Source organism: Mizuhopecten yessoensis, unplaced genomic scaffold (assembly GCF_002113885.1).
Source record: "Mizuhopecten yessoensis strain PY_sf001 unplaced genomic scaffold, ASM211388v2 scaffold10981, whole genome shotgun sequence".
Taxonomy (NCBI): Eukaryota; Metazoa; Mollusca; class Bivalvia; order Pectinida; family Pectinidae; genus Mizuhopecten; species Mizuhopecten yessoensis.
Window position 1 is genome coordinate 189,338 of NW_018408818.1, and position 12,539 is coordinate 201,876.

Consider the following 12,539-nt stretch of genomic DNA (forward strand, 5'->3'; position numbering starts at 1 on the left):
TTTTCAAAGTATCAAACTGTCAACTCAAGGTTATAATTCCAATCAAGTTATAAACATGTAATATTCAAAGTATCATTTGCCATTATAAACCATAATAAATTTTGCCCCATCCTTCCCCAGCGGGTAAACGTGAGACCCTAGGGTCATTAACCTTAAGACCCTTCCATCTATGAAGAGTGTTTGATTCTACCATATCTGGGTCTTTGAGAAGAAGATTTTTGAAATTTCAGTCAATTCAACCCTTTTTGGCCCCATCCATCAGCCCCCGGGGGGTCAGTCAGGGCTGCATACCATCAAACTGCTACCTAATACTGATAATGCTAACCTAAATTGAATTACTTCCAATGGAAATTAAACAAATGTTGATCCAAAATGTGATTTCCCTATATAAACTATAGTAAAGTTTACCCCTCCCGAGGGGGAAACGTGAGACCCCAGGGTCAAGAAATTCACAATTTTGGTAAAGCATCTGAAGACCCTTACATCTATGAAGAGTATTTGATTCTACCATATCTGGGTCTTGAGAAGAAGATTTTTGAAATTTTAGTCAATTTGACCCTTTTTGGCCCTGCCTCTCAGGCTCCTGGGGGCTGGGGACCAAATCGGCCATTTTTTTTGTTTACCTTTGGCCATGGAAAGTTTCTGCAAAATTTCATTGAAATTGGTTCAGGGGTTTTGGAAAGAAGTTGAAAATATAAATTGTTTACGGGCGACGACAGACGCCAGACAAAAGGCGATCGCAATAGGTCACTTGAGACTTTGTCATAGGTGACCTGAACAAGAGATCCCAGAGGGATCTTTGCGCCCACCTTTGTACCATCTTCATTAGGTATTTGTCAATTCGATCTTTTCTCTTCTTTCCTCTAATCTGTTTGATCGAGTCATGTTAACAGTAAATGCACCTTGAGGTAACTTTTGCTTGTAACTTAATACTGATGTGTATGAAAGCAGACCTCAAAGTGAGTTTGTCATTTCACATATTTTCTAGTACAGTACTTATGTGACAGAAATAGAATCAATCATTGCAATATGAGAAAGATCTGTTTAGTTCTGCCTTTAGTCATTTGGTTTTTATGATCAGTCTCAAAGGTTTCCCTGCACAACAAGGGATCAAGGGGAACCTACATATCAAATTTGAGAAAGATCCCTGAGAAATAGTACCAACAAACCTTCAATGTCAAAAATCATAGATGGCTGACGGTAGGCCATTTTGTTTAACTGATCAGTTTCAAAAGTAAACATGAACAATAAAGGATAGTGGGGAACCTGCTTTGGCTGCCCCAAAAAAACATTTGAAGCACTGACCAAAATGATATGTTGGTGGCCCAAATAATTTACGGAAGAAATATTTCAACAACATTTAGCACAATGATTCAGCACATTTAAATTACATATAACACGACAATGTTTGTAATATGTAAAATAGAATAAAACATTATATTTTTAATTCTTCAACCCTAGTTAAAACCTGACATGATCCACTCCATTCAGGTCTTCCCAAAAAGAAATACACAAAACTCGCACCTCAAAGAAGACACCCTGGCAGTATTTATATAGAAAAATCTGGTTTTTTTTTTTATCACATTACATTTTCTAAATCACGGCAGTCCGATTCAAATCGAAGTAATGACAACTGAAAAATGTACTGCCCCCCAGTTAATGTGGAAGGGACTATAATTTCTTTTATTCATTAATTTTGTGACAGTCCCCCAAACTATTTTTGTTGGGCCAGTGACTACCTCACTTTTGACAACTTTTGGTCGCTCGAGGAAGACTTTAACCGCCATTGGTGAGCAGGCGACCGTCGATTTTAGGCACTGCTGCAACAACAAGGTAACAAGGGAAACCTACATATAAAATTTGAGAAAGATCCCTCTGGTACTTCCTGAGAAATAACGATAACAAACTTTCACTATCAAAATCCAAGATGGCTGCCTGTCGGCCATGTTGTTTATCCGATCAGTCTCAAAAATTGCCCTGCACAGCTAAGGACCAAGGGGAACCTACATATAAAATCTGATAAAGATCCCTCAGGTATTTCTTGAGAAATACTGATAACAAGAATGATGGTGGGCTAAAAATCTTTTGGTATTTGAATGTTTCTCAATGTCATGCTATAATTTTCTTTTTTTCTTGGAAATATGGCTCCTTTTTTATCAGAGCTTCCTCGATTTGAGAGCTTTAAAATTTAAACGGTTCAATTTGAAAGCTTCCATGAAAACTACATGTATAAGCAACTGACATTAATACTATCAAATCAAATACCGGAAACATTACAAAATCACAATGAAATAACATACACTTATAAAACAGCTAAAGCTACAGCATTTTATTCTATGTTATTCCATCAAATGGGGTCAGTGTAGGTACGTTAATGAAACAAGAGGCCCAGAGGGTCTGTATCGCTCACCTGAATATAATTAAAGTAAACGGTATGAAGTAAAGATATAGCACTCCATGGTAGGTGCTGTGAGTACATATGAAATTTCAGAAAGATCCATCCAGTACTTGAGATATAGAGAACAAACTTCAAACAGAGCCCAACCCCTATGCCCCTATGGGGGTTCATACCCACCAATTATACAAAATTGAGTCACCGTCACCCAAGGATGCTCCACACTAAATAAGGATAAAATCCCTTAATCCCGATGGTCAGAGAAGGATTTTAAAGTTTTTACCTCTATTTCTCCTATTGGGAGTCCGCCCTTCTGCCCCCCTTGGTGACCACACCTACTGCTAATACAAAATTGGGTCACCTCGGCCCAAGGATGCTCAAGACTAAATTAGGATAAAATCCCTTAATCCCTATGGTAGAAGAAAGATTTTAAAGGTTTTACCTCTATTTCTCCTATTGGGAGGCCGCCCTAAGCTTCTGCCCCCCTTGGAGACCACACCTACTGCTAATACAAAATTGGGTCACCTTGGCCCAAGGATGCTCAAGACTAAATTAGGATAAAATCCCTTAATCCCTATGGTAGAAGAAAGATTTTAAAGGTTTTACCTCTATTTTCCCTATTGGGCCCCGCCTCTCTGCCTACAGGGGGGTCAGACACACTGTTTATATAAAATTGGTTCCCCTTGACACAAGAATGCTCCAGACCAAATATGGACAAAATCCTATCATTCCTACCGAAGAAGAAGGATTTTGAAGATTTACGTCTATTTCCCCTATTGGGCCCCACCCCTCAGGTCCCAGGGGGGGGCCACACCCACCCCTCAGGTCCCAGGGGGGGCAACACCCACTGTTTATACAAAATTGGTTTCCCTTTACCCAATAATTTGTTGTATTTCCCCTATTGGGCCCTGCCCCTCAGGCACCTGGGGGGCCAGATCAATGGTTTATACAAAATTGGTTCCCTTTCACCAAAGGATGGTTCAGACCAAATATGGAACAAATCCTTCCATTCCTACAAAAGGAGAAGAATTTTAAAGAATTTGCTACATTTCCCCTATTGGGCCCCGCTCCTCAGCCCCCAGGGGGGCCAGACCCACCATTTATACAAACTTTGTTCCCCTTCCCCGAAGGATGCTTCTGACCAAATATGGAACAAATCCTTTCATTTCTACAGAAGAAGAAGGATTTTAAAGAATACTTTGCTATATTTCCCCTATTTGGCCCCACCCCTCAGGCCCCTGGGGGCCAGACCCACCATTTATACAAAATTGGTTATTCTTCACCCAAGGATGCTCCACACCAAACTTTGTTAAAATCCGCTGAGTGGTTCATGACAAGTAGTGTAAGGTTGATGGACGACGGACGCTGCAGTATGGCATAAGCTCACCTTGGTCCTTTGGTGAGCTAAAAATTGAAAGGTTGGCAAGTATGTGAAAGTTTTTGAAGTCAACTGTTGTTCTGCCTCATTATGTACCCATTACTATAAGAACATATCTTGTGGCGTATAGGCATCAATTTCTGTTACAGAATATGAGATTTAAACATACAATATACAAATTCATGTAAGTCCTAGTTTTAAGTGTTTGGTTACTTGTCTATAGGAGGTAAATATTGATACTTCACCACTTTTTGTTTCTGTTTCCAAAAGTAGAGTTTGACTGGAGTAGTTCGTAAAGTGTCTGTATTTCTGCAAAGCCAGGCAGGAAGACTAGGGCAGCTCCTTTGGGAAACTGGAACAAATATACAATAATCTACGAGACTCAGTCATATTGACCAAAATATACTAATCTCCCTCGCAACTCCCTCATTCAAGTCCAAACTCACACAAACTCAAAAGTCTACATCTTGTGGTCAAATGATCTCCTAGTTACTGCAGGGTGTATATAATAATGATCATAACAGGTTTGTCTGAATCAAATGAATTCTTTTTGAAGTTATTTTGATACATAAAAAGGGAAAGATAAATTGAGCTAAGCAGTTTCAGTCACATTTCACGCACTTTCTCCCTCATTGGAAATGTGGAATAAGGGATATCTCCCCCATTGGAGGTTTCAGAGGTTCATCCCTATGATAACAGTATATTTTTTTCTGGAGAACGGTATGTCTTAGACTAAATGTATTCATTTTTTATAGATTTTAGCTAACCAGAATTAAGGCAGCAGCTTTACTGTTGTACTGTATGGTAAATAAGTATTCAAGTGAAAAATCAAGTTACTTCCCTTTGACTATATATGTACCATCTTATTTTGATAACCAAGATTGTACTTAAGCTTGTTGACTGGTTATTTTTTATTCAAAGCGCTCAATATGAAATCAATTAACATCATCAAAACAAACATAGAACAAACATATTACAGTTAAATATATAAAGCAGTTCCTCAAAGAAAGCTTGAAAATAGAAGGATTGTTAATGATTGGATAAGGATGAGGAGCTTAGTGCCAAGAACACTCCTGATAAACCATATATACTTCTGGTTTGTTGTCTTACCCCTTCCTTATCCTCTACGATCCACTCTAACAAGGTCACGATGAGGTCATAGTTGATTTTGTTCATGTCCATCAAAGCCATATTTCTGCATGTTGATTTATGATAATCTGGAAATATTAGATGTGTCTTGTAAAAGCATAAACCACTGAATACAGGTAAAACTCAACAATCCATACACATGTAATATAGTATTACAAAAATATTTTGTAATAATGAGGTCTTCAAGATTGATGCAACAAATTTAATACCATCCTCAGGCAGGGAAAAGAACTTCAGATCTAAACAATATAAAAAAAAAAAAAAATATTAATCTTCTGTTTATGTATTCCTCACAACATTTTAAGTTATCCATTGAAATTATTTATCTCTGTTTCATATTATTTTAACATAAATATATACATGAGTTTGAAATTGGCAATTTTTTTCGTTTTTTTTATATGCTTTTTGTTCTGAAAGAAACAATTTACTACACATCTCATGGATCAACTCTGATTACAGTGAAATCTGTCTAATCTGACACACTGTGGGACCTAACATATTGGTCTGATTAACCTGTCTAATATAATTTCCTGTGGGACCCAACATAATGGTCAGATAAGACAGGATGTTGGAATATACAGGTCTTACTGGGTGGTTTTCACTTGTATTATTGTACATATACTCAAACCTTCACATAGGATAGCATTACCAGAGTATCTCATGGAGAGCTGTTGCACTGTTAAATTTTCATCCTTGGCCTTCTCCTTTGGGGGTTGTGATGCCTCTGTTCTCTCATCCTCGTAAGCAATGTATCCTCCCTTGCCTGGTACAGCATTACTGTGCTTCAGTGGACGGGCGTAGGGTGATGATTCGTCCATAACAAACCTACATACAAAATACTGTTACACTTGACCAAATGTACTGAATTCAGGACTTGTTTGTTGGTTGATTCGAAAACAATTGGACACCAATATTTTTACACTTATAAAATGTTACAGCCTTGTTTTGGAAATTGTATGCTTAGTCATTTTAGACAAACAAAATTTCACTGTACTTGATTGGATTGAATTGAAACTTAGTCAGGTTGTGGATTTTTTTATTGCCAGCTATACATTTTTTAATAGCAATTCTCTTGATTTCTGGATAAACATAAAGATCTTCATCACTGACCTTGTGAACTCAACAGCATCTTCCAGGAAATACTGATCAACGGGAAATGTTCTTCCTGGAAATATCATTATATGATACCAAATTACCTTTGACATAATGGTTTTACATCTAGAGACAGGATCAAAAATAAAAAGAATTTTCTTAAAAGAACTGGCTTCGCTTTCATGAAACATTTTAAAATGTTAGATTATGGTAGTATAAACTTTTTCATACGTTAAGCATTGCCTAATTTAATGGAAAACCTTGACTTAATCTAAGGATCATTAGAGAAATTGGAGCCTGCATCTCAACTTTATTTGTTGTGTACATTGCACTTTAACAAACATCAGTCTATCTCATAAAGATGCTCCATATCTATCTTAGATACAGACCAGGTAATTCGCCTGAGGAATAACGAAATATGTTTTCGAATCATTCTTTATCCTCTTTATCGCCTCACATCTATTGTATACTTAAGCATTGAACTGTTTTTGTATGGTATTTATGATCTATTTGAATGACACAGCTTTGCAGGCAAACAACATAGTGAAAAACAAAACAACGAACCCCTGTTGACCAGTGCAGTGTAACAGTTGACCAGTGCAGTGTAACAGACGATATTTCTGATAAATTGCATGAGCGTTAAAATTGTTTCCATTGCCGGCATTGGTGATTTCAACCGATGTGCTTTTGTTAGATATTGCAGACCTTGGTCTTGTTTTCGTTGTAATAAAAGTGTTTTATATTTTATTTTTTATTTTGCACATAAATCTAAAATGACATTGTCAAATCTCACCATGCCCAGCGATATTTCAGCAGCCGTCATGTTTATTTATATTGGATATTGTAGTTCCAGTCAGTGTTGTATTAATACGCTAAGAATTGTGTCTCATGATGCATGGTAATTAAAGTCCCATCAACGACACAGCTTTCAAAGAGGCTATATAGTGACAATGATATGCAAATGTAAATATAACACCTTAAATGTTCTTTTATTTCTCAGCTCTCTGAAGATAACTGGATCAGCTATATCCAGCAGATTAAACGTTCCCAAATCTGAAGTCTTACCTGGAATATCTATGACACAGCAGCCCCCGAAGTAGTCGGAAAATAACTGGGCATTGAGAGTGGCACTCATCAGGATCACCCTGAGGTCCTTACGTTTAGGCAACATGTCCTTCAGGTACATCATCAGGAAATCACTGTCAGCACACAAAACACATTATTTACAGTGTACACACTCTGTTTTAACTTTCAAATTTAAAGGTGCCAAGGTTTTCATTGTCATGGAACAAGTACACAGTTGTTAAATGTCTAGGATAAAAGCATTGTAGAAGGACTTACCTCTCTTCAGATCGTTCGTGGACCTCATCTATGATGACATGAGTTATACCATCCAATGTGGAATCTCCCTCCAGCGTCCTCAACACAATCCCCGTCGTACAGAACAACAACCGTGTCATTGATGACTTTGAAAACAATTTTCATGTTTTTAATTTTCAAATATGCAATTTCTTTAAGTTGACTTAAAGTTGTCTGACCTGACTTTTAGTGCATTGTTTTTTTAAAAGAGACTTCATGCAACTTTTACGCTCAATATAGGCAAGTACATTTTAGGTACAAACACAATAAGGTTTTGAGGGGGATAGAATGCAATACCCGCTCAGGGCATCTTTCAGAACTTCTGATCTTTTTTCACAAGGCCTAACCTATTCATTATCAACCTTAGATAACTTCATGCTATACCAAAATGGCACCACCACCAAGATGGTAAGTTACACCATATGATGTTATCTTTGGAATAATAGATTCCTAAAAAGTCATTCATCATCTCACTTACTGCCAACATATGTCAATGTCCACTGTTCTTTTTTTTATAGCCATTCCTTCATATCTCCCTCTATCTATTGTCAAACCCTATATTACTTCAAAATTTTATTGGACAAATGTTGACAGTATACCTCAGTTTTACCACATAAGAGAAATACTTTGATATGCAGGGTGGTTAGAAAATACGGAGGCATTATTAGTACTAAAACAGCTCTGGGAGAACAAAATTATCAGGTGCCCAAAAACCGAGTGAAAGTGTTGATTATCAAAGGCCATGACAGATCTTACTGATCGGGTTAACAAACTTTCAGTGGCCATCTTGTTTACTGTACTGACCTGAACTTTCTCCAGCCTGATCTGGTAACCCACAGTCCGGCCAAGTTTCTCTGCACGTTCCTCAGCCACACGTTCGGCCACAGCAATGGCGGAGATACGGCGTGGCTGGGTACACAGGATGGAGCACATGTTCAGGTGTTTGGACTGCAGATAGAAGTCTAGGATAAACTGGGGGACCTGGGTCGTCTTCCCACACCTATATGTAACAGAGAGTGTTCGTTAGAATAATTTTGATAATGCTATGATTTTCAGTTGGGTCCAAATCAGGTGATTAAATTGATCATAAAGAAATATGAGCCATATCTTGAAAATTTGTGTTGCTTCATTTGATATAAATATGGTTTTGACACAATCTCCATTTGTTTTGTTGGTCATGCATGAAGTAGAATTTGATTATATCTTTTCAAGTTAAACAGAGTAAGTAATGGAATTATATAGCAACATCTTGCTAGTCTAGTTTCAACAAGAATGAGACAGGCTGTGTCAAAAAAAACTTGTTTGCTTAATCTATGACTTTCAAAATTACTGTTCCAAGTAATCAAGTAAGACTTATAGTTAATTAAGGCTTTCATATCATTCCAGATAACAGTTTTGATGTTACAAACTTAATAACTGGCTAGGACAAAACATGTATCTATTTTATTCAGATAGATCCAAGGGTAGAGCCAACGCCGTTATTTTAATTGAGGTTGGTTCCTGATATCCACACCCGGTATGCAGGGCGATTGAGTAATAGGGACAAACTCAATTAAATCTTCTTAATTTTATTCAGAAATGCAATGTCCGATTGTTGATAGATTACTCAATCATGAGATTCAAGCAATGGACTAATGCCCCCTGCTAGTTTCTATTATAGCAGTCAGTATATCATGACCTAGTTATGACATCTTCCAACTTGATCTAACACTTAGCCGATATCCAGAATGGTTAATATCTTACCCAGTCATTCCACTGACCACCAACACCTGGTTGTTCTCCAGAGCAGTCAGTATTTCATCTTGCATGTCCCACGCTGGTAGATTCTGTCTTTGGGCTATCATGTTTTGCAGAGCTTTAGAGGTCTGTAATCATTGTGAACATCATCTTTAATTTAAGCAAGCTGTTGAATGCTAAATTTTGACACTTTTTCAATTTTGCTCATTGAATTTGGAAAATTCATTATTTTTACAAAGAATGACTAACTGCTTTTCAGAGCTTGATAGGAAATGACTCAAAATGTAAAAAAAAAAACAAGTTGATAGAACACAGATTATCTGTATCTATATATTTTATATTTTGTGTATACATATACACACTGTCTCCCAGGAAATTTTCGCCCAGTGAAATAATTCCATGGATACAGTCTATATCAACCCAGTGATCATTTTACCTTTTTAAACTGCTATCATAACAAGTTAGCTCTCATCATGGAAAGTTAAAATGTGTTAATTTTAAATATTACTAATTTATAATTTCTAACCACAATGTGTAAAGGTTTGAAATGTTTTTAGAAAATGCATCCACGAATAAGCTTTTTTGTCATAATACTTTTAACCATTTGAAGTCTTTAAGATACCAGGCACATGAAACCTTCTTACCTTTTTCCTTTGGTATTCATCCTTCAATCTTCTGTTCTGTTTCAGAGTATCTCTTGCATTTGTTTGTCTCATGATATTGCTATCTCCTGTATGGGATCTCTTTTTTTCCACCTTAACTTCTTCTTCATCTAACATCTTGTTTTCACACTCTGTCATTCTGATCATTGTTGCTGTTTCAGATTTGTAGTCTTCCTCCGAGGACGTCTGCCGTTTGAAAGGAAACAGGGAGGCAGATTGTTCCTCCTCCTTATCCTTTTGTTTCTTTCGCCATGATTGGTCATAATCAGGTCTACTGTACTCCAGTGCAGGTTTATTATACAACTGTACGACAGTCTGTTCGTCATCAAGTAAACTAACTAAGGAAAAAACAGCAGGCGCATGCATTTCTGCACTGTCAATGGCCTCGCTCCGAAGTCGTTCTGTGATGAGTAGGCTAACGTGGGGAGGAAACGTTGGTACAATAGAAGAAAACCCAATAATAGGAGCCTCTACAGGGTACAGGTTGTTTTTAGGGAACCGAAATTCTAACTCAAAATCTGGTTTATTTTTTATAAGGTCTTCGTTTGGTATAAATATCTTTGGAGCAGCTTTTGGCGTTTCATGAGAATAATAACATCTTTTTCCAAATCGACAAAATCCTTTCAAGAAAAATCTACAAATTTCTGGATTTTTACCCTTTTTCTCCTGAACTATCTCTTCATCTTCTTGTTTAGGAGGTTTCACTAATTCTTTAAGAGAAGGGAGATCTAAACACAGAGCCCATACTTTATTGGGAATTTTTTCAGTAAAATTGTCTTCATATATTGATTTTAATGCCATTATTTCATCATTTCTTTGATCTTCTATATCTTTCCATGTCATACCAAGCTCTGTCAGGATTTGCTTTTTATCCTTGTTTTCCTCATCTAGAAAATCCTCATCTGAGCCATTGTCATTTTCCTCATCATCAGCTCCTTTCTCTAAGTCCATCTTGATACCAAAGCATTTACAGAAAAGGTACTCAAAAGCTGCACCAATGTCACCATCATGTAACTGAAGAGCTTCCACACATCGCATCTTCTCATACCCATATCTATAATAAACAATCAAAGTACTGAAAGTACTGAAAGCTAAGGCAAAAGTTATACCAAGATATATATATGATTTTTGGAAAGGGAAACAAAATAAAAACGAAGTTCCCATCATCTTGTACAGAAGGATTAACTGTTAATTTTGTTATGAATCAGTTTTATGTAAAAGTGTACCACTGTGAAGTTATTCTTCTTGTGTGTACAGTATATCTTTATATGTTTGTCAGTAGAGGGGTACCAAGTGTTCTCTAGAATATATTATTATAGACCTTTTAGATAATTCGTTTGCATAGGAGTTGCTTCCCTTTGTCCATTTTTCAAACGTTAAAAACTGAAATTGGCATTTTTTAAACCGTTAAATAGATTTTGCACAGACGTGTTCATCTTTGAACTTTACCTTTGTTGTTGAATAATATATCAACAAAGTTTCATCAGAATCTGGCCTTATCTGATAAAGTTACTTGGCAAAAAACATTGACCAATCAGAGCACAGTATGCTAATTAATTATGCATGATCTAAGTTTGTATATTAATCAATATATATTCAAGCAAATTATCTTGTAAAGTGTGGACATTGACCAGGGTACGCATGCTATAAGTCGTTTTGTGGGCTTCTCCGCACCTGGAACAAAAATGTCTGCTCATGTGCTATCTGCACACACCATAGAGTGTGAGTTGTCCCCCTTTAGAATCTACCTACATGTTTTATACTACAACTATTTAATTTCACTGCTGCTTGTGTTATTTAATTTAATATACTTCAGTAATATACTTATTATATAATTGATATTTATTTTTGATTTGAGCTCCATTATATAAAAGATTATTACTTTTTTACAATATCATAATTATAGCTCTGTTTCTATTTATGACTTCATTGTCTCTATATTAGTGTATATCCTGTAAATTTTTACACTTTGCTACATTAGCATATATGTACATTACACTAGTATAGTGTCTTAACTTGTCTTTCGTAACACTTGTGTGACATTCAAGTGTGATATCATAGGCTCTACTGTCTAATTTTAGCATATCTAATTTGAATTGTTGTCCTGTTTTTATATTTATTCATAAGTACTGTGATCCTTGTTAAATTTTATATATGTTTTGTCGCAAGAATAGCACTACAGTGCTAATGTTATTATGTTACATGTATATGCGACGTTAAATAAAGCTTCTTGAATCTTGAATGCTTTTCAATATGTGTGAATTATGTTCAAGTTTCAATTTTGCATCAGTCTGTGTATATTGTTTATACACAAACCCAAGTTTCATTAAAACTGAACAATATTTAAGGATAGTAACTTGCTGAAACCAAATTGTGGACAGACAAGTGGATGACTGCTTCCCATACAAGTACCTTTACAAGTCTATCAAAAATTTTGACAAGAGGCCCATGGGCCTTAACGGTCACCTGATATATTTATACAGAGAGTTGATTTCATTTTTAACATGAACAAAAATATTATTCAAAGTGACAAAAAACAATAAAACCACCTTATTCAATATCAAGCATACAGATTTCAGGCTAAAAAGGATTTGAAACTAGCACCTCTGATTCTAAACAAGGAAAATGAAATTTTAGCACACTTACTCCCTTGAGCCCCACCCTACAGCCCTTGGGGGTAGGGCTGGCTCAAAATTTTCAAAGTATCAAACTGTCAACTCAAGGTTATAATTCCAATCAAGTTATTAACATGTAATATTCAAAGTAT

General features: G+C 36.2%; 1 protein-coding gene across 1 annotated transcript in view; it reads right to left on the reverse strand.

Annotated features, from left to right (window-relative positions):
- LOC110464296 (putative ATP-dependent RNA helicase DHX57) overlaps nucleotides 1-12,539 on the reverse strand; it is a 50,895-nt gene that overhangs the window by 16,767 nt on the left and 21,589 nt on the right. Inside the window, exons 4-12 of the mRNA XM_021519433.1 lie at nucleotides 9,755-10,826; nucleotides 9,117-9,238; nucleotides 8,178-8,373; nucleotides 7,356-7,480; nucleotides 7,080-7,213; nucleotides 6,033-6,087; nucleotides 5,572-5,747; nucleotides 4,884-4,990; nucleotides 4,019-4,125 (exon numbers count right to left, since the gene is read on the reverse strand). Coding sequence (XP_021375108.1) covers nucleotides 4,019-4,125; nucleotides 4,884-4,990; nucleotides 5,572-5,747; nucleotides 6,033-6,087; nucleotides 7,080-7,213; nucleotides 7,356-7,480; nucleotides 8,178-8,373; nucleotides 9,117-9,238; nucleotides 9,755-10,826 — 2,094 coding nt within the window. The remainder of the gene's footprint in view (nucleotides 1-4,018; nucleotides 4,126-4,883; nucleotides 4,991-5,571; nucleotides 5,748-6,032; nucleotides 6,088-7,079; nucleotides 7,214-7,355; nucleotides 7,481-8,177; nucleotides 8,374-9,116; nucleotides 9,239-9,754; nucleotides 10,827-12,539) is intronic.